The 23,364-nt window shown below is 38.4% G+C and overlaps 2 protein-coding genes across 12 annotated transcripts in view; both read left to right on the top strand.

Moving 5' to 3' along the window:
* Positions 1-23,364, top strand: part of Prune2 (prune homolog 2 with BCH domain) — a 259,308-nt gene that overhangs the window by 70,218 nt on the left and 165,726 nt on the right. The gene's annotated exons all lie outside the window — the stretch shown is intronic.
* Positions 20,684-21,945, top strand: LOC107148292 (heterogeneous nuclear ribonucleoproteins A2/B1-like). The gene has a single exon (XM_048806943.1). It carries the CDS (start codon positions 20,763-20,765, stop codon positions 21,648-21,650), a length of 888 nt encoding a protein of 295 aa, XP_048662900.1. The 5' UTR covers positions 20,684-20,762; the 3' UTR covers positions 21,651-21,945.

Below are 23,364 nucleotides of genomic sequence, written 5' to 3'. Positions count from 1 at the left end.
TGTTGCCATATTGTGTAGTGCCTCATAGTTTACAGAGCTTGTTTTCATTGTACATAGTCCAGAGATTGCCTTGACTGTTCCTGTGGACTTTTCAGATTCATAAATGCTCCATGTAATTAGTTGTTGATGTGAATCAATACAAGAAAATATACAATTTGGGAAGTAGTATCTAGATAATCACCTTCAATTAGAAATCTACTTTGTGTCTTAAATCCAAGAAAACATGGATCTTGCAAGGGTCAGTAGCTCTGAGAATCATTTCTACTAGTTTAAGCCTTAGGGTTTTCTTTCTATTTCCCCCCCCTCCCCTGTCCCCTTCATTTAATGGCATCTTATTAGGTTTTAAATGCCTTGTTTGGAATTCCCCTCTAAATTAACATAGAACGTCTTGTAATTGTTTAGGGAACTGTCTGTAGTTAGCAAATTATTTTAAGGCTATTAATATTATGGACTTATTGTAGCTTTAATGTACCTTCATTTATATTATAGAGGTTTACAAATGGCTTTGTCAGATATGTTAAACTGTAAATGTTCATCAAGCAGAATCAGTGATGAAATGATCATCTTAGTCTTGACAGTAATTTACATAGAGGTCCAGTAATTAATCAGGTGGTTAAGTAGGTCTCTGGAAGTGCTATATAATCTGGGAGGGGGAGAAGGACATTTGTATATATAATGAAGGGTACAGTTAATCAGCTAAACAAGAGCTTTCCACTTTTGCACAGTGGGGGACATTAAAGGTGACTGAGATATGGAGGAAAGAACTCCTTGGTGATATTCTATATCTTTCTTTAAGGACAAACTGCACGTTAATTATCCAATTTGTCAGTTAGAAAAATACCCAAGTTAAGGGCTGAGTTTGGTTTTCTCCCTGCATTATGCCATGATGCAATGGTGTTTTCCTGGTTCCTACTTACGTTTGATTATAGTTCAACATCCTTCTCATTCCCATCCACCTCACTTTAACAATAATAATAGAATCTTCGTAATTTTATTTTGTGTATTTTGGAGTAGTTGTATAATTAGCCTATAAATATAGATACATTCTCAAAGAAATCTTCTTAATTCCTATGATTTTCTAAATCTCGCTTGTCTCCAAACATGGTCGACCCAGGTACTTCATGATGACTCTTAAAAACTCTCCACTGTTTATTACCATCCTCTGAACTCTTACAAAATTTAGTCCTAACCAACTTAGGAAGTAACTGTATACTGTGTTTTCCATTGATTCAAAATTTGTTTCTTATATTTAATCATGGTTAGATAATATTTTGAGTTAATTGTGGATAATGATGCTATCTTTGACATCTGTCTTCAATTTTCTGGTGTAGTACTGGGCACACAGTAGGTACTTAGTAAATGCAAATATTTAGTTAATACATCTCTGTATTTGCAATTTGATTCTTTGATATCTGATTTTATTTCCTTTTAAGTTTAAATAATTCAAATGCCCACCTAAGCATCCAAAAAAACTTCCTTCGTTACCATCCAACTGGTTTCTTTAAAAAACTGTGGCTGAAACTGATATCAGAAAAATAAAAAAATGGCCCACATATGCATAGATAATATTGCCTATCCAGCAGTCCAAATATAGAATGGGTGGCTTTGCAAATTAATTAGCTGTTGAAACTGGAATAGATCAAATGGTGGTTCTATAGCATGTTATGGAAAAGGTAAAGAGGATTTCTTACATTTTCATTGGTCTGTTGAAACACTGTGATTTCACAGTTGTATGTGTCATGGGCTCTATTTGCCTGATGACACAATTAATTTTCCTTGGAATGATATATTCATAAAATTAGAAGATTTTATCTCCTTATAACATACACAGACAGCATGCTATGTGGAGGGAATCACTGGTTTGGGAGGTGGAGACCACTGCCTTTGCAGGTAGATAAACTCTGGTCTTATGCATGATGAGGAAAAAGTTTCTGTGTTAACCAGCTTTCCATTACTGTGACAAAATGCCAGATAAAAACAACTTAAAAGAAGTAACTATTTATTTTGGCTCATAGCTTCACAAATTTCAATTATGGCCACTTAGCTCCATTGTTTCTGGGACTATGGCAAGGCAAAGCATCATGGTGGGGAACTCATGGTGGAGCAAAGTACTCAGCCAGGAAGCAGAAAGAGAGAGATAGCTCATTTGAAAATGAAGCCCCTTGCCCCAAACCCATTACAGTATGTATCCATCTGATGAGGTTGGAGCTCTCATAATCCAATCATCTATCAAAGGCTCCATGTAGCACTCTGAACACTGCTGCATTGGGGACCAAATCCTCAACACATGAGCTTTAAGATCCAAACCATAACAGCTTCCAAGCCCTATGTCCCTCTTTTGTATTGTAGTATATCTCAAAAAATAGTAATAATTGTAGCCTAAACAAAGCCATATAATATCAGGTATGAATGAACTATCATAAAAAGCAAATTATTTTAATAATGCAGAGTCTCAATTGCTTTGCATAATATATGAAGTTAAAGCAAAAGTGACTTTAAAAGAGTGATGGCCAGGGGCTGGGGATGTGGCTCAAGCGGTAGTGTGCTCGCCTGGCACGCGTGTGGCCCGGGTTCGATCCTCAGCACCACATACAAACAAAGATGTTGTGTCCGCCGATAACTAAAAAAACACATATTAAAAAAAAAATTCTCTCTCTCTCTCTCTCTCTCTCTCTCTCTTTAAAGAAAAAAAAAAGCGTGATGGCCAAAATGGCCTTATCTAAGTTAGGAGGCAGTCCATCTTTCAGAGAGGACTATTAGAAGCTAGGATCATGGGAAAGCAACTGCCGTTCACATGGCCTTTGGGGCATTCCAAGTCTGCATGCACCCATGTCACATAGTGGATCCTACTTCACTGGTTGATGATTATTGTATTGATCCTTTGTACCCCTTTCATTGCTTTTCAATTTGACTATCAGAAGAGAATTGGTGAATAACCAATTAAGTGTAAGTGGAACAAACTTTGCCTTTGTTCCTTTGCCAGTAGAACTGGTGATGACTGTACTTCTTGGGCCTAGTTTACTCCATGGTGAAAGGGTATATTAGGATGTCATGGGGGAAGGGACACACATTTTCATTCTGTTGAGGTCCATGGCAGTATCACAGCAATAGTTCCTTTGCTGGTACCAAATGCTGTTACACCTCACTCAAGCATCTCTTGAAAGACTCTAAGTCAGTATCTTTCTTCAAGAAGGACCACAACCAGGCACTCACTTGGTCACTTTTTTTGATCAATTGTACAATGACTGATTTTTACATTGTACATTATATACTGATGCATTTGCTAGGGCTGCCATAACCAAGTACTGCAGGTACCATGTGACTTGACAGAAACATCAGCTCACAGTTCTGGCAGCTGGAAGTCTAAGATGGAGATGATGGCAGGATTAGTTCCTTCTGAGGGTTTTGAGAATGTATTCTTTCCTTGCTTTTTGTCTAGCTTTTGATGGTTAGCTGACAAGCTTTGTTGTTCCCTGGCTCTTGGAAGTGTCACCTTGATCTCTACCCTTATCATCACATCATTCTCCCTCTATGCACATCTCTGTGTCCAGACTTCCCCATTTATATGAGAACATCAGTCATAACGGATGAGGGCCCACCTAATGATCTCATCTTATTACAACAGTCCTGTTTCCAAATAAGGTCACATGCTAAGGTGCTAGCAGTTAGAACTTCAATTTATGAATCTGAGGGAGACATAATTCAACCTAGGATATATGTCATAATGAAATTCTCCAGACAACTTAAAAGAATAAAAGTGGCAATAAGACTGCGTATATGAACCTATGGTCTGCTAAGCATATTTCATGTATCTCTGCCATGTGTTTTTATTTCAAATTAGTTTCCTATAAATGAGGAACAACAGAGATTTTCAATTCTTGAAATCTTGTCTCCCCTTGGAGCTGGACTCCTGAAGAACTGCTCAGGTCTGTTTTCTGTCTGGGCTGAGGGCTGTCCTTCTGCTGTGCTCTCAGCTGGGGGCCTCTTCATGACCAGACACTCTGCTATTGAAACCTAAAAGAGAGAACACGTGGGCTGCATTCTGGTCGAGTGATTCAGATCCCTGACTCATTCTGCTCTACACATAGATCACCAGCCATGCTGCACCTTGGAACACTGCAGGAGGAAAAATACTAACATTTTCTGTTAGCCTTCAGAGAACAGACCAGAAGGAATTTCCAAGATCACTGTGCAAAATCCTCCCAAACAAAAGGAAAAGTTTACTCAGGGCTCAGTGAGCATAATTGACCCATTGTAACCAGGACTTAAGTCTGAGCAAACCAGCCCGAAATCTATACCAAATTCAGGCACCAAAGATGATTCTCATTATTTCAGCTTGGAATGTTTTGGGAGGTCACGTTGTGTTTTCCTACTTTAGTTTGTGATAGAATGCCTAGTCTCTTTTGGGTGAGCATGCTATTTTTAGCATATTTTTCCAAATGCCAAATACTTTGAAGAGTTTTGAAAATGACTTTTAACTGTTTAAAGCCATTCTACCCAACCAGTAGAAATAAGTGCAACCATTCTGCAGGGCTGGAATCACAAGTGCTTCCGTTTTCTTTCGGGTCCAGGCTGTTAACTCTTCCTGACTACAATAAGAAGAGTTAAAATGATAGTGCTTGAGCCCACCAAGGATTCACTAGTAAGTTCTCAGGTGCCTGTCATTGTTCCCAAATCAGGTTGTCAGACAGTCTAGACCTCCTTAAGACATCCTTGGAAGACACCCTTCTCTTCTCTACTCTCCATGCCAAATTGTCTTCCTCTTTATTTTCACATTTTTTACTTTGCTTTCTTAAAAACTCATTTTAATTTTTGATCTATAAATATCATTTAAGTCCTAAGTGCTCATAGTGAGCTCATTATTGACCCTGAAGTAGAGGAGATTTGGCAAGAGCAGTCAAGTAGATATGAGTAATAGGAAAAAAGATGCTGTGGGGAGAGAATATATAGGACACACCTTGTACAAGGGAAGAAGTGTGTACATGTTTTCTCAGTCTGTCAATAGAATTCAAGATCATATGTATTCTGGATTTCCTTGCTATAAATTAGCTTTTTTCAGATCTGTATCCAAAATGGGGAACAATTAATCAGTTAGTGAAAAGTTATAATGGTAGAGATTTTTTATTGAATTGAAACAATATTACTATTGAGCGCTATGCTTACTCCAAATAACAACCCTTTGAGAATCTGAGGTATTGAGGGTCTCAGTTCATATGACTTAAGAATCCAAAGGGGTTTGCAAAAAACAGAATTGGCTAGGCAACTTTCACTATGTGAATTTAAAATCAGTCTTCATAAAGCATATGAAGTGTAGATGGCAATTGAAAATTAATTTAAAGCTAATAATTCATAACAGTGGCAGGATGGAAAGTGAAACATGAACCCAGAAAAGTGAACTTTCATTTCTATTGAACTATGAGTGGTTCTTGATGGTGAGATGTAACTGACATGAGAGAATCATAAATTCCTATTTAAAGGATAGTTTATTATCACTATATTATTATATCAGTAGTGATAGCACTTCAACTTTGAAGAAACATAAGAAACTGAAATTTATAATATTTTGAATCCTGATGGCCAAAATGGGTCAAAGATACTATGTTAGTCAACTTTCTGTCACTGTGACAAAATGCCCAAGATAAATCAACTTAAAAGGATGAAAAGGTTTAATTCACTCACAGTTTCAGAGGTTTCAGTCCACGGTCACTTAATCCCATTGTCTTTGAGCCTCTGGCAATACATTATATCATTACAGGAATGTATGATGGAGGAGGCTGTTTACCTTATGGTGGCCAAGAAGCAAAAGGAGAAGCAGGAAGGGACCAGGTCCCAATATCTTCTTCAAGGACATACCCCCCAGTGACCTAACTTTTTTTCACTAGGCCTCTCCTCCTAAGGGTTCTACTACCACCTAATAGTGCTGCAGGCTGGAGACGCAAATTTCAACACACAGGCCTCTGAGGGGCTTTCAAGGTCCAAACTATAGCAAAACCTGCCTACCTAAAAATACCTTGTAATGGAATTCTTATTTTGTGTCTCTGGTTAAACTCAAGTTGGAGTCAAAGTGATGTTTCCATTGAGAGTTTTTCTCTATTTTAACCTATTGGTTAATTTCAAGTAGACTTAAATGAGTCACAAAATTTGGTTCATCTAGTTTGCTTCTAGTTCAAAATATCTTGTACTAAATAGTAGAAAGTGCCTTTGTACACTTTCTAGCTACTATTTTGCCACAGGAATTAGATAAATACTTTTATGATCTGAATGTTTGTGTCCACAAGTTCACGTGTAGAAACTTAATACTAGTGGAGTGATGGTAAGAGGTGGAGGCTCTAGGAGCTGATTAGGTCAGATTTCCTGAAAATTTAGCTATCAGCTCTTGCCAACCCTCACAAGTCCGCTGCAGCGCACCACTGGGAAACGGACTTCAGTTCTTGACATGATGAGGGGCATGTGCGTCCGGAGGTAAGAGTATGAAGAAGGCCTTGTTTGAAGACTCTGTTCCAAACAAGTGGGGTTGCTCCTGGTATCCATGCTGTGTCATTCACTCTCAGATTTTCTTCCATAAGATTTTTTGTTTCTTGGCTGCCACACCTTGGCATATACAGCCGATGTCCATGTACCTACCGTTTGGGTCTTATTGGGCATAAGCACAAGGTCACTAGAACTTTAGGGGCATGCCAATCACTTGCATGTAATAGAAATCCATCCCTAGGTGAGATAGTGTAACTCAAGGGCTCATAGCTTTAAAAAAAATTTTTTTTTAGGTAACCCAAAGAAATTGTTGTTTTGCTGTTGTCATCAAAGAAAAAAGTAGAACCTCGATTTGTGATTCATAATTTGCTTAGTCAGTTTCATGCACTTTGGCCAATTGTATCAGACTTCCAACAGTTATTAATTTTAGCTTACACTCAGAGTAGGTAGGGTTGCCTGCAGCTGGATACCACAGGTCATAAATTTAAGGGAGTAAATATTAGCATTGAATAATTAATCTTTAGAATCTTTCCTGTTTGAACACAAAACATCATGGCGGCGGCTGCCTCTGCTGGCCAGTCACCAGGCCTACTGGGGACTCAGGCATGTGCTTTGGAAGCCTCGTCTTTCTGCTCTTTGCTCTCTTCTTCAGCTGGAGACGCAGAGCTTGCTCTCCACTGATGCTTCCTGGATCATCATCTTTCCTCCTGAGGTTTCACCTTGAGGGCTGTTCTAATGAGTTCTGGTAATAGCCTTTGGGCCACAGTGTGGATTTTCCACACCACCTGGATCACTGCCCACCTTTCGCTTTCTTGGTAGACTTTACACAACTTTGCCCTTCCCCACACATTCACAGGCTCCTTTCAGAAACACTATTCTAGTCTTCATGGCCACCTCTCATGCCTGGGTACTTCCATACTTCCTTCCTTCCTTCCTTCCTTCCAGTAACATCATAGTGCATATTTGTCATTTAAAAAAACAATAAATTTTTTTCCATGTCATCCAAATGCCTAAGGTGCTCCCTTTGGGTGGAATGTTTTTGGTATCTCTGTCTCCTTATCTAGAACCTCTTTCTTTGGGGAAATGAGCAATTGATTGGAAGGTATTTTGAATGAATTCATAGCACTATATCTTAAACAAACCCAATCATATTTTGAAACCTTCAAAGATAATAAGCAGGCAGTTCTGTTTTATTGCTGTTTTATTGGAATCCTTTAGTAGGAGGAGGCAAGTTGGCCCTTTACTGAGGAAGGAAGTGGAGGATCGCTGTCTCCCTCTCTGACAAATAAGCTCCATGACATTGGCAGAACCCAGCACCCCCTTGTCACTCATTGCCCTTTAATATCTGTTGGAATTTGAAAAAGTCACTGAAAGCCTTTGTTCTTGTCATTTTAATCATCCCATAAGATGACAAAGAAACCAGAAAACAACCTATTGAGTTAATCCATTCTCAACTTTAGCACTGCCGAGGAAATTAAGAAATAGTATTGTCCAAGAATGTATCTGTGACAGTTTCTTCATAGCACCGTATCTAATGCTCTTCTGCATCTTTGCTTATAAGAAGGAAAACCCTCAGGACATAGTGATGTGCCAGGATGACTGCTCTTTCACTCTGTAAATACATTTTAAAGTGTGCTATAATGTCATTTTGATGGTTTAATTTCTGGAAAGATTTGGCTAATTACATTTTTAGGAATGTGCTCAGACCAGTTTTAGCTGCCTGGAGTTACTTTTAATAGCAGCTATTGCTACCTTTCCTCTGGTTTATTTTCTGTCTCCTGCCTTCAGAGTTATTTTGCTGATTTGGAGCCCTGACCTTAGTTTAAATTAGTTTGATTGTAACACTCCTGCGAATCATATGCAATATTTTAATGGTTCATTACGACACTGTAGCAACTTGTCATAGAAAAGCAGGCTATGAAACTAGAGGAAAGTTGTTTCCTTGTCTTTTTTTTTCCTTGTCTTGACAGGAAAAAGCTCTTTAAAAGAGAACCAGTAGGCTGTGATGTCCCCTTTCCACACACAAGTGCTGTATTGGTTCCCTAAGTAACAGGGATGGCTTTCTAGTACACAAGAAAATGAAATGCTAGATTTATACCATGTAGTCAGAGGCAGCTCCGAGAAATAATCAAAGTCAAATAAAATAATAATTGAGGATAGTTACTTTCTAGAATGGACATCCTAGGTGTTGTTCCTTAATCAATGGTGGCTGCTGAGGTGCTGTACCCTCTGTTGGAGAAGAGAGCCTTATTATGGGTCAGTAATGCCGCCTGGTGGTAGAAACAGGGAAACAGGTAGGATGCTAGAACCAGGGTTTGGTTATTTTGTTTCAGTAAGTAAGTAATTAACTTACTTACTGTACTCATAGTGTGGTGCTAGTTAGTACCTTTAATCATTAAAATTTTAGAAAAAAAATAGCAGCCAACATTCATTGGATGTTTTCCAAACATTCACTGAGTGCATATGTACTTTATTTTTATTCTCTCATGAACTTTCATGACCACCTTTTAGAATAGTTCTTATTATTATGCCTATTTTATAAATGAACTTGAAAAGACTCTTCTGGAAAAAGTGTTTCTTGACATTAAATATTTTAGGTTATTTTTTGCCTCCCAATATTTTAGATTAAGATTCATTTTATGATTCCATTATGAAAACTAGTTTTCAGGTTTTTTTTTTTTTTTTTTTTTTACAAATACTTGTGCCAGAAATATCTGTGGGTGACTTCCCCATTGTTTTGGCCTTAAAAAGTGAGTTCTGGTAATAGCCTTTGAGCCTTTGGTTTTCTTTTATACCAAACCAGAAATAATACAGTCATTTTACTACCTGCCCAAGGAACCTAAATAATGAAGCTTTCAACCTTATAGCCATTAACATCCCAGCTCCTTCTATACCCACCAGATTGGCCTATGTGTCCTTGCGACACCAAGGTTGAGAAGAAGGACTCAAATTCATGTACTCACTTTTTTGATCCACTTAATCACTCATTAATATAGTGATTTGTCATTTGTCATTAAACATTTACTGAGCAGCTACTGTGTGCCTGAAGTATAGACTAGATCTTGTGCCGCAGTGGTCTCTGTCCTCCATAAACATTAACGATCAGGCATTCCAATTGGCTCTACTGAGCCAAGACAGGATTCCAAAGAAGCACAGATTTGGAAGGGAGAGGAAGATCAGAAAAAGTCCCAGGAGTTGACATTGAAACAAAAACATGGCTGTGTAAATGAGATCTGTTGGGGAGATGAGTAATAGAAGGTGGGGTGAAAAGGAAGACTTCTTCAGAAAGGGGAAACACACGTGCTAAAGTGGAAGGTTACTGATTTTGAGTTAAAACACCAGTGAAATGGCCTTATCCCCATTTTGAATTTAGCTTCACAAACCCAGAAGGCACTTTTTGCACAGATATTCCCACAGTATCTCTTAATCTGACACATGTAAAATATGAAGTTAAATGAGCCTCATGACTTTTTAAACTTTGAAACCAAGTCACCGTTCTCGTTTGGTCCTAGAGACAAAACAGGCACTACACATTTTTCATCAGGTTAGAAATTTAAAACAAAGCAAAAACTTTAAGTTTCTTCTAATGGAGAAAGTGACAGCCAGATATCAGTATGTGTGCAATTGTTTCAATAAATTTACTCCTCTGCCCAGCCCCCAGTGGATAGAAAGTTCTTGGTTAACTCCCCCTAAAGGAATCTACCTCTGGGTACTAGGCTTGAATTCATAAGGCCTTTCCTTGGTCCAGACTCTGGATTCTCTGAGTTTGTGAAAGTCCCCCTCCTTCCCTGGTGTTGGTGTTTCCAAGGATTTGGTCCTGTTTCCAAGGATTTGGTCCTCTTGCTAACCAGGAAAGGAATGTTCAGGAAATGTTGTTGACTATGTTTCTACCAATCTGCTTTTTGAAATCTCAAGTCAAAAATACAAACACTGTTTGCCAGGATATGGTACTTTCTGAATTGATGTAGTTTTGTATAACCTCTTTATGATACGATGGTGTGAATTACTAAGTAGTTGCTGATCACCTTGGAGTCCATGAAATCTTGCAAATTGCTAACCCTTGCTGAACACAAAGCAAAAGTCATAGATATAAAGGAGGTAATATGAGGTAGAGGTTAATGGATCACAACCCAGTAACCAAATTGTTTTGGCTCTAACACATGCTAGCTCTCTAATCCTCAGCCAGTTATTTAACCTCAATGTATCTTGTCTTTGAAAGGGGATCATAAATTATATTTAGTCCTCAATATAATTCTTCAGAGAATTATATTAAGGACTAAATGGGCTAATATTGGCAGATGCCCAGAATGGTGTGTGGTATGTGCTAAGCCCTTCATGAATGTTAAAATAAATTAGGTACAGCAATTTTTTGGAGCTGTCTATCCTGAAAATGTTTATGGATAGCAAATGACTTTACCAGTAATATAGTAGTAGTATCTTAAAATATTTTTAAGTGCAAATTTAAGAAAATTTGAAATTCATACTTGCTTTTGTCATGATCTCTGTTAGTCCAAAGTACTGATTTTTTAAGCTTGAGCATGTATCCAAATCCCCTAGAGGGCCTGGTAAAACACAGAAAGCTGGATTCTGTTCCCAGAGTCTCTGAATCAGTAGATATAGGGGGAGCCTCAGAATTTATATTTCTAGTCAGTTCCATGATGATGCTGATGTCCCCAGTCCAGAGACTACCCTTTGAGAACACTGGCTTAGAGCAATTACATTTAAGTCTCAACTTCTGTTTGCATGCATATACAGATACTGAGGAAGGGAACTAACTTTCATTGAGTACCTACAATGTTCCCACAACTATTATAGGTGCTTTATATTAGTTGTCTCTTAAAGTTATGACACCTTTTTTATGGTGTAGGCAATTATATTTATTTTATGAATGATTAAATGGAGACTCTGTGAAGGTAAATAAACTATCTCGAACAACCAAGCGATATTCTAATCCAGGAACATCTGACTCCAAATTCCTGTCCTTTGCTATTATTCTGTATTGGGCCACAGAAGAAAAAGCTAGTCATTACCACAGTCTAGATTTGTCTGCAACTGCCTGAATTAGCTGACTGTGAACACAGTATAAGAGTTCTGGTATGAGAGACTAAAAGCTCCTAATTCAGTTAGCTTTCACTATACCACAAACTTCACAAACACTTCAAAAAACAATTTCATATTTGTCATAGTTCTGCTGGTTTTGCTAAAGCTCACTCTGCTACAGTCATGGGTCAGGGACTAGCTAGGATTAACCGGTCTAGGACAGCCTTGATCAGTAGAGTGTCCACTGGGGAGGGTGGAATGAACGACTGAATGGCTGGTCTCCTCTCCATGAGATCTTTCATCCTGGGATTTTCACATGAGAGTAGAAGCCATCCATGGTGGCAGAAACAAGAATTTTGGGGACTGAGAATCAAAAGTTCCTTGAAGTCATGCCACATTCTGTCAAAACAAGTCCTAGGGCCACCATCCCTATGGAAATGGGATGATATTCCGCCTCCAGATAGAAGGAGCTGGAAATAATTTGTGATCATACTCCACCAGAACCCCTGAATAGCCTATCTCTTTCTTATCTAGTTTCACATGCATAGTGTTACCTTGGTATCCATGGGAAATCAGTTTCAATTTTCCCTCTGGGTACAAAATCTGTAGGTGCTTAAGTCCAGTCAAAATGGCATAGTATCTACTTGTAATCGATGCAGATATTCCCATACACTTTAAATCTCCTCTAGATAACTTATAATACCTAATATTATATAAATACTACATAAATGGTTGTCACTCATTATTGCGTAGAGAATGATGGCTAGGGAAAAAAATCATGTTCAGTACAGATGCAATTTATGTTATTTTTTGGTGGGGAGGTGTACTGGGGATTGAACTCAGGGACACTCAATCACTGAGCCATGTCCCCAGCCCTATTTTTTGTATTGTATTTAGAGACAGGGTCTCAATGAGTTGCTTAGCACCTCACTGTTGCTGAGGCTGGTATTTAAATTAGTGATCCTCTTGTCTCAACATCCTAAAACGTTGGGATTACAGGCATGCATCACGGCACCTGGCTGCATTTGGATGTTTGGGGTATTTTTAATCTGCTGTTGGTTGAATCCATGGATATGAAACCCATAGATACAGAAATCCAACTGAATTTGTACCTTTTAAAAATATTTTAGTTATATTCAGATGAAGACGAACTCATCAAGTGTTCTTAAACCCATTAGAATCATTGGGAAATAACAGTGATAGAATCAAGTCTTTGCTTTTTGATCAATCCAACTAATAAATCTTGCCTCTTGAGATGAGACTATGTTTCAGGACTCTAATATTCTGTTTTCAAGCTTAAAGGTCTCTAGTACTATAGATAGCTTTTTACAAACTACTTTGAAAATATTCATAAAGATTTACAAGAATTTGTTGTAATAGGGAAATATAGAGCAAGAAGACACCTACATAGATGCTCAAGTTAGAAATGTTAGTTCAAGAGAATAAGAAGCTGAGTGAGTTTATATTTATGTGTGGTAGAGCTGAATTTGAAAAATATGAGAATGTTGAGCATTTCAAGACAATATATTTGTGAAAGATAGTATCAGTCTGGGTCGCAGCAGGAACAGATGACCTATTCAGTTAGGGTCATTTGACAAAGTTCTAATGAATTGAACCAGTTTATTAGGTGAAGACAAGGTGGAGAAACTGCAGAGAAGAGAATTGTTTCCCGGCAGCTACCAGTGTAAGTCTGAAGGGGAAAGGAAAAGAGAAATTTCCAGAACTTTGGCAGAAATAGTTGGAAAAAAGTCACCTTAAAAAGAGTCTTTATTCATGGAATGGTCAAGTTCATGGTCAGTTTATGGTGACCTCAAACAAAAGGAAACTGAGAGCTAAACACTCTGCTTTCACTCTCCTTCCGCCTTCCTGGTACCTCCTGGGGCTTTCCACTGGCTGAAACCAACAGGAATTCAGAGGTCAGGAGAAACTTGGATGCTGTCTGTGAAGTCATTGTGCTGTGGCAGTGAGCAGGGTGAAGGACGGTGGAAGCTGGCTCTGAAGGGACAAATGGGAGAAAACCTTGCAGAGAGACCTTTAGTTAGGCAGTTCAGCTAAAGCACCAAGCCAGTAGATTATCCTCCATAGTCATTAATGAGACCAGGAGTCTTAGTCCACTTTCTGTTATTATAACTGAATGACATAGATGGGATAATTTATAAAGAATGAGGTTGATTTAGCTTATAATTCAGGAGGTTCGGAAGTCCAAGAGCCTGGCACCAGCATCTGGTCAACATCTTTTGACAGCCATCTTGTTTGTGGGGACTCTCTACAGGGTCCCAATACCATGCGAGGTATCACATGGTGAGAAAGGCACAAACAAGAGACAGAGTAAAATGACTTTTATGACAGATCCACTCTTGAGATAACCCATTAATCCATGAGTGGATCATTAATCTACTCACGAGGGCAGAGTCCAATCACCTCTTAAAAGTCTGGCCTGGTTCCACCTCTGAACGCCTCCCAGTAGGGATTAGGTTTCAACATGGGTTTTGATGAGGACATTCAAACCATAGCACAAGGATATATAATTTTCAAAAGCATATGAAATCTAGTTTCACAACTTTAAACCTCTCACTATCTTAAAGGGAATAAAAATATTGGAATTTGGAAGTTGGAAACAGGAGCCTGGCAATGAATTTGGAAAGGACCATTCAAGGAGACACCCAAGGTGCCCCTTTCAGTTTGGGAGACACCGTGGGCATGATTGCTTTCATTAGTGGCTGGAATAGCTAAAGAGTGAGAAATGTGCTGGCTGGCTGGGTTGACAGTGGGTTCTGGAATGGCTAGCTGCACTAAGCGCCTTCACGCCAAGAAAATTATTGGAGTAGTAGATACAGAAATCTTGAGCATAGGCTAGACCCAGGCCACACGTGAGAGATAGCCAACGTGCATTTTTCTTAGATTTTTTTTCCAAAAGAGCTGGTATAAGTGAAAGCAAAGCAGGTCTCAGGTGATAGAAGCTAGAGACAGAGCAAGCTTGGCCAGGGCTGGGGAATGAGAAATAGAAATTCCTTCTGTCTATCTAGGAACATAGGGAGGTAGGAGAAGGGAGCTCCAAAAGATCCAAGATCTTACACTAAACAAAGCCTCTTTGTAAATACTTGTGAAGAGCAGAGAGCTCTAATATTGACTCCAGGAAGTAACAGTGAAGTAATGACTTTCCTACCCTTCTGACCTCATCTTACTTCCTTGTGCTCCAACCTAAAGGGGGTCAGAAACTACAGTTACCAAGAGTAATGAGAAGCAGAAGGAACAAGTGAGGAAAGATTGAAGAAGAGAGCACATTCCTTTCCACCAGCAATGGGCCTGGCTAGGAGAGGGGAGAAGCTTACCTCTATACAGGATTGCAGGTTTGCCTATGGCATGAGCTGGGCATTTTGAGTACTAAATTGAGACCACATCTTATGAAAATGCATTGGGAACTATGTTAACTAAGAGTATCCAGAAATATCATGGGATTTGCCAGAGATTTTTACATAGGATCAGGGTAAGAATTAGCCCCACAGCATCATTCTACAATTCTACCTTACAATTGTTCCTCTTATCTGTATATAGTTATCTCCCTTCTTGGTGGAGGATATATTCTAAGACCCTCCAAGGATGTCTGAAACCTCTAATAGTACTCAACCCTATATATGCCATTTCCAACACATACATATCAGTGACAAAGTTTAATTTATAAATTAGGTACATAAGAGATTAACAAGAATTAATAATAAGGGGCTGGGGCTGTATCTCAGTGTCACAGTGCTTACCTAGTATGAGTGAGGCACTGGGTTCGAGCCTTAGCGTCACATGAAGATAAACAAAATAAAGGCATGCTATTCATCTACAACCACAAAATTTTTTTAAAAGAACTAATAATAAAATATAACAATTACAACAATATATTGGAATAAATGTTATGTGAACATAGTTTCTCCTCTTAAATATGTCATAATGCACTGTCTTCTATTTTTGGACCACAGTTGACTGCAGGTAACTGAAACTGCAGAAAACAAAACCACAGATAAGGGAGGACTACTGTATACTCCAGAGAAAAATGGGTTACCTCTATTCTGAAGTAAGGGAAGGTGGTCTTCTCTCTTCCCCCCACTCTACCCTTTCCCCTTGCTAGGTATTTGCTTCTTTGTGAATTCTTTCTTCTCAATAACCTTTGGTTTAAACTGTATGAAACTTTCAGAATTTAGATAGAGAAAGCATCAGGGGAGCAAGCAAACATCATGATCCTGCTTATATTCCTGTCTCCTCAGGATATAGCTGGGACTACATTTTGGTTGTGTGAACCCACCATGAGGTGATTTGATAGAAAATCACTTGAAAAGGAAAAAGTGTTGGTGTCAGCATGAGTATTTAAAACTATTGTGTATAGTATCAAGTTTTGTGGCCTATTTTAACCATATGACACAAAAGGGGGACAATAAGAAGCTTTTTTTCTTTGAGAGAGCAAGAATGTACTGTTAGAACTTTCCAATTATAAGCACTTTTCTTTTTTCAGACACATTTAAAGTACCCGAAGCTTTCTCTTTGGTATTTAATGGAGGTTTATTTTCAAGTCTGAACTCTTGATATTTATACATTATTTGATTTTTAGTTTTTGAGATTCACAAACTTTCTCCCATTTTGTATTCATGGCTGTATCTTTGTTGGGTACCAAGATTGTATATAAATTTGTTTTTGTTGCTAAAGAAGCAAGTAAACATGTTAACATTTAATCTTCCCATAATGGAATCAGAAACAAAAATCTCAGCAACTTACAATGCTGTTCAGAGATATTTTTCCGCTGCCTGTTGTGAGAAGTTAGGGTATGTAAAATAAATGATGTATGGAGCTGTAGGAATGCGACTTATCCAGACTACCTTATGTCTAAGGAACATTAAACATAGGGTTCTCGTTTAGCAAATAAATAACCATTCATTTCAATGGCTGCATAGTCTGGACTTTCGTGCATATTTTTGCAAAGATAAGGAGAGGCCATTAGGGATTTAATATAAAATAAATCGCCAAGGGGTCTTCTTGTAGTCCTAGTCTTTCTGCCACATGGTGTGTTACTAATGTGCATAAATGGGCTTAAATGAATTTGTTATCTGTATTACATTTGCAGTATGTATATATTTATATATTATTTTTTAATTGTGTTTAAAAATAAAACATTAAATACATCATTTTGGAGAGTTGAGAACATAGCATACGTAAATCAATCAGCTTCAATTAGTATTTAAAATGTCAGTATATTAGATTTGCCTGTGGGTGTATTTACCCCACAGAGTTTAATATATTTTAGTTTTGTCATCTTCGAGGTAGCCATATGGTTAATTTGTCACCTTATAAGAACAGGCTGCTACGATCTAAGCTCGATTAATGACATATCGCTTATGCGCCATTGAAAGAGTCCATGTCGTGGTTGTTTTATTGATGCCCTAGGTCAGATTCTGAACAGTGTCTCTACACAACACTGATTCTTTCACTAACCCGGGAGCTGTGCTGCTTCACTTTCTTCTTCGGTTACTCTTACCACATTTTCAGTCCCAGGAAGAAAGTGGCAGGAAATGTTCTGCATCATATTAGACCATTTGATAATATTTCTTATTGCATCCACAAATTAGTTACCCTAAGAGTTTATCTTTAGACATTCTTTAAAAACAATAATACATGGAAATTAATAATTTACAATCTGGTGAGACTTAGAGGATAAATATATTCTTCTTTAGATATGATTCTGGAATTATTCCAAAAGATAACATTTTAAACTAGAGGCATTCATCTCAAAAGAAAAGCTTTTGATGTCTGCCCAGTAGAAATACTTCTTATTAAAGAAAGTATCATTTTAATAAACCAGAGATGCCAATTAATTTTTCATTAATAATCTGTTAGAAGATATTGAAATGTGGCATCCAGGCTAAATTGTATAAATCTAGTTCATATTCCAAGTATAGACTATAGGATAAATACATTCTTATAATATTCTTTCCTGCTAATCAATTTTATTCGAAGACGTTATTTTCAAAGACAAAAACTTCCTAAATTGCAGGCAGCCGGTATTTTCTTTTCAAGTCATCTTAATGCGATACTGGCATGTGTAGAATATCATTCAATTAACATATTTATTAGATAAGTATTAGACCTTGGTTAATAGATTTTACTCATATTTGTTTCTGAACACACATGAAATCACTGCTTTATAATTGATCACAAGAAGGGCTGTTGGTAAGTATATGTGAGTACCCTTCACATTTGACTGGTAAGGAATATACTGCTTATTTTGACTTCTCTCAATTTATCATTTGGGGGATGTTATTCTTGCTTTTATCACTGCTTTACTGGAGATGTTTATGGGGCATGGACTTTAGCAGCAGGAGGTGTTTTTTGAAAAATGTTAAGTGTAAAATAGATCTTGTAATTTATTCATATGTTATTCAGTGTTTGTTTCCACTCCTTGGCAGTGTATGCACCCAATCCAACGCTTATGAGAACTCTTAAATAGATGAAAACTGCCCTTGCTTCTCTCAATCCAGATAAGGAGGCGAGCAAGGCTCACTGTGAGGTAATTCTATGTCCAGAGGACTAGGGTAAATGTCTTCCTTTTCTGAAACCCCAACTGAAACAAAAGTTATTCAACCTCACGGAGGTTAGCAATCGTTGCCAAAACACAGGTCAGCACTTTGGGGTGACAATTAAAGGTAAGAAGGTAGAGTTGGAAAATAAATTTGGATATTTTAAAATTTAAAACTTAAAATTTTATTTTTATTATTTTATTGCTATAAATGACATAAAATAATATGAATATTATTAATTTGCATTTTGCTTTCCTGTGTCCAAATAAATGATCAATCATGTCTCTGATAGAAAGAGGGTTGGTGTTCTGGTCCCTGATGTCGTGATCTATTGGCCACTGGTGCTGCATATTCCAGATGAGTATATGCCACGTAGGGGTCATTTCAAAAACCCAGGCACTAGCCAGTGTTCTTTGCAAACATTTTTGTGGTTAACTCTCTACTACTGATTTTTTTGTGTGCATGTTTATATTTGAATGTTAATAAATTGCAAGTCATATTGATTTTAATTTAATTGATACTAGACAAGACAAAGTTTTATGGTATCTGTAACACAGGGATCACATAATTCTTTTGTTTACCTTCTATTTGGAATAGAATTTTTCCTGCCACCTGGCTTAATATACTTATGCATCAAAGTTCTTGATTATTCTGATAAACACAAGCTTTCTTGGAGTCCAGCAGGCTACCTCTTCTTAATGTAGAACAAATCAAACTATTCCCTCCCCACACATACACACTCAAATTCTGAACTTCATATCCTTTCTGTTCAATATTCCATCAGGCTCTGTAATAACAGTACATATGCTCAATTGTAGCAGACATGGAATTTACATATGGGTCAAATTTGGCAACATGCCAATGGATTACTCATGACTCATTCATTAAAAATCAATGATCTTAAATTTTGATCTCGTTGTCCCATATGTGAAGTCTCCTATCATGGTGACCTGGATTTGATTGCTTATAACCCTCCAAGGAGTTATTTTTCAAAGTTAGCTGCAGGAAGCATGGTGACTTGAGTTCTTTTCCTTGGAGATTTTCCTGATCATGGTCCTTGGGGTCTTGCCATTTTCAGTATGCAAAAGAGTTAGGGAAAGACTTATTTGAGGTAAGAGGGATTTTGTACATAACTTTTTATATAAGGCCCTTCTTCTCCCAGATCTGTGGCCTGGTTGTGTCCTTAAGGACCCTCTAATATCAGTAGAGGGAATGAGGAAGGCTTGCACTTTCTGTGGCTGTTGGATTTGTCCTGGGGTATTTCTCTGAGAATACTTGGATACATAATCTTCTAGCTTTTTTCTTCATGAAATGCTCTTCAAAACTGGCCACAAGGGGCTGGGGTTGTGGCTCAGTGGTAGAGTGCTTGCCTAACATGTATGAGGCCTTGGGTTCTATCCTCAGCACCATTTAAAAATAAATAAATAAAGCAAAGTATTCTGTTCATCTACAACTAAAAATATTAAAAAAAACTGGCTGCGACTCTCTTGCTCTACCCCTCTTACTCTCTCCCCCTCTCCCTCTCTCTATCTCTCCTCTCTCTCTCTCCCCCTTTCCTCCTCTCTCTTCTCTCCTCTCTCTCCCCCTCCCTCCCCCTCTCTCGACCCCCTTCACTTCTGCAACTGGCCGCTATGGTCCTGCTAATAAAATCTCGGACAGGTGCTAGGGATTGAACCCTGGGCCTTGTGCATGCTAGAGACAGCATCTCACTGAGTTCCTTAGTGCCTCACTTCTGCTGAAGCTGGCTTTGAACTCACAATCCTCCTGTGTCAACCTCCTGAGCTGATGGGATTACAGGTGTGTGTCACTGACTTGGCCCCTCACTTACTCTTCTTCAAAATGTACAGTCATACCACCCCAGCATTTTCTAGAAAGTATACACAACAGGCCAAGTATACACAAACTGAAGCATGGATACTTTGTACCCAGCTCTTTTGCACAACCAATCTGCCATGAAACTGGCTGAGCAAAGGAAAAAATTGACTCTGTCTGTGGGCTGAGAACATGCCAGGGACATGCCAAAAACACAGCAGCAAGCTTCCTTTTGTTGCTAAAAGCTTGGTCCTTGTCCCTGATGCAAATCAATAATGAGGACACGGTTTTGAGAAAAAAAGAAAAAAGAGACGGTTTTTTGCTTTTGCTAGCAAAGGAGAAACGCAGGGGACACCTGTCCTAAATGCTGTGATTCTGCCCATCAGCAGGAACAAGGGACTTTTAAAGAGGTGATTCAAAGGCTACATTCCACAGGTTTTCTGTCTGGAGTTATAATTTACTTGTTAATTTGGGAGAGAGTCATTTCTGAGATCTTCTGATACCCTCCCCAAAGTCTGGATTACTTCATTCCTATGGTGGGTGTGTACTCAAGGACAGATAAATCTGCCTAATAAGGGGAGAAAAAGGTAATCCAATTTCCCTGAGATTAGGGAGGGGAGAGATTAGGGAGGAGCAGGGAGAGAGAGGAAGAGAAAGAACCAAGTCCATTATAAAAATAAATTGGAGTTAGTTGGAGGAAGGTTCTAGAAAAGCAGCGGCAGCGGCTCTAGCAGCAGTAGCAGCAGCGCCGGTCCTGTGTGGAGGTGCTCTTCAGTGGCAGTTCTCACTACAGCGCCAGGATGTGTCCGGGTTCGTGTTTGTTTGCAGAGATCTCTCTTATCTCACTTGCCTGCGGGAAATCGGGCTGAAGCGACTGAGTCCGCGATGGAGAGAGAAAAGGTACAGTTCCGTAAACTCTTTATTGGTGGCTTAAGTTTTGAAACCACAGATGACAGTTTAAGAAACTACTACGAGCAATTGGGAAAACTTACAGATTGTGTGGTTATGAGGGATCCTGCAAGCAAAAGATCAAGAGGATTTGGTTTTGTAACTTTCTCATCCATGGCTGAGGCTGATGCTGCCATGGCTGCAAGACCTCATTCAATTGATGGGAGAGTGGTTGAGCCAAAACGAGCTGTAGCAAGAGAGGAATCTGGAAAACCAGGGGCTCGTGTGACTGTGAAGAAGCTGTTTGTTGGCAGAATTAAAGAAGATATCGAGGAACACCACCTTAGAGATTACTTTGAAGAATATGGAAAAATTGACACCATTGAGATAATTACGGATAGGCAGTCTGGAAAGAAAAGAGGCTTTGGTTTTGTGACTTTTGATGACCATGATCCTGTGGACAAAATTGTATTGCAAAAATACCACACCATCAATGGTCATAATGCAGAAGTGAGAAAGGCTTTGTCTAGACAAGAAATGCAAAAAGTCCAAAGTTCCAGGAGTGGAAGAGGAGGCAACTTTAGAGGAAGATCTGATGGATATGGAAGTGGACGTGAATTTGGGGATGGCTCTAATGGATATGGAGGAGGACCTGGGCATGGCAGTTTTAGAGGTAGCCCTGGTTATGGAGGAGGAAGAGGAGGCTATAGTGGTAGAGGATCTGGATATGGAAACCAGGGTGGGGGCTATGGAGGTGGTTATGACAACTATGGAGGAGGACATTATGGAAGTGGAAGTTATAATGATTTTGGAAATTATAACCAGCAACCTTCTAAATATAGTCTAATGAAGAGTGGAAACTTGGGTAGCAGGAACATGGGGTGACCACGTGGTAGAGGAAATTATGGTCCTCGAGGAAGTGAGGGTTATGGTGGGAGGAGCCGATACTGAGCTTCATCCCATCTTCATCCTATTTGCCTTGAGCTTCATTGTATAAAAAGGAGGGGATGAGAGCCCAAAGGTAACTGAACAGCTTCAGGTTATCCAAATAACAATGTTAAGGAAATTCTTATCTCAGTCATGCATAAATATGCAATGATATGGCAGAAGACACCAGAGCAGATGCAGAGAGACATTTTGGGAATGGATTAGATTATTTAATAACATTACCTTACTGTGGGGGAAGGATTGTAAAAATAATAAAAGCCTTTGAGACAGTTTCTTAGCTTTTTAATTGTTGTTTCTTTCTAGTGGTCTTTGTAAGAGTGTAGAAGCATTCCTTCTTTGATAATGTTAAATTTGTAAGTTTCAGGTGACATGTGAAAACTTTAAGATTTTTCTCAAAGTTTTGAAAAACTATTAGCCAGGATCATGATGTAATAAGACATAACGTTTTCCTTTAAAAAAAAATTTAAGTGCATGTGTAGAGTTAAGAAGCTGTTGTACATTTATGATTTAATAAAATCTAAATAAAAAAAATAAGAAAACTGGCTGCAAGATATGTAATCATTCAACCATGTTTATAACAACCAAAGTGCGTATCAACAGATGAATGGAGAAACAAAATGTGGTCTATCCATACAATAGAATGGTATTCAGTCTTATAAAGTAAGAACCTTGGGAACATTGTGCTAAGTGAAATACACTAGTGACAAAAATACAAATATTGTATATTAGTCAGCTTTTTATGACTGTGACAAAAATACCTGAAGAGATCAACTTAGAGGAGGAAAAGTTTGTCTGAGCTTATGGTTTAGAATTTCAGTCCGTGGTTGGCTGACTCCATTGCTCTAGACTGGAGGTGAGACATAACACCATCATGGAAGGGCATCATGGAGGAAAGCTATTGAGCTCATGGTAGCCAAGAAGCAGAAGGAGAGCAGGAGAAACCAAGGACAAAATATATGATTTCCAAAGCATACTCCAGTTACCTACTTCCTCTATCCACACACTACCTGCCTATACTTACCATGCCAATAGTCCATTTAATTAATCCATCAAATGAATCAATCCATTGATTAGGTTACAGCTCCCATAGTCTAATCATCTCACCACTGAATATTCCTGTCTTAACACTTGAGCTTTTAGGGGACACCTCAAACACCATGACACTATATGCTTCCACTTGTATGTGGTATGTACAGTAGTCAAATTCATGGAGACAGAAACTAAAATGGTGATTGCCAAGGGTTGGGTGGAGGATGAAGTGGAGAGTTGTTGCTGGAGGTATTGAGCTTAATTTTCCAAGATGAAAATGTTCTAGATTGTGTTGTACAACACTGTGAGTATACTTAGCAGTGCTTACCTACACTTAAAAATGGTAAGATGGTAAATATATGTTTTGTGGATTTTTTTTACCCTAATCAAAACCAAGAAGTTTTAAAAATGCACTTATTATATTGAAGCTCATGAAATTCAGTTCCATGTTGCTTTGATTGTGAGAGCATGAGGAGAGGAATCTCACTCTGAGGGTGCCTCTCTCACTGCGTATTTGTCATATGGATAACATCTGTAAAAAAAAAAAAAAGAAAAGAAAAAAGAAACAAAAAACAAAGAAGGCAAGACTCTGAGCAAAAAAAAAAAAAAGGGAGATTTAACA

The sequence above is a fragment of the Marmota marmota genome, unplaced genomic scaffold (assembly GCF_001458135.2).
Source record: "Marmota marmota marmota unplaced genomic scaffold, marMar, whole genome shotgun sequence".
Taxonomy (NCBI): Eukaryota; Metazoa; Chordata; class Mammalia; order Rodentia; family Sciuridae; genus Marmota; species Marmota marmota.
The sequence above is the reverse complement of the archived record's forward strand: the minus strand, read 5'-3'. Positions and strand labels throughout refer to the sequence as shown.

Excerpts from the sequence above, each read along its gene's own strand:
- LOC107148292 (XM_048806943.1), top strand. The coding sequence starts at position 20,763 with ATGGAGAGAGAAAAGGTACAGTTCCGTAAACTCTTTATTGGTGGCTTA.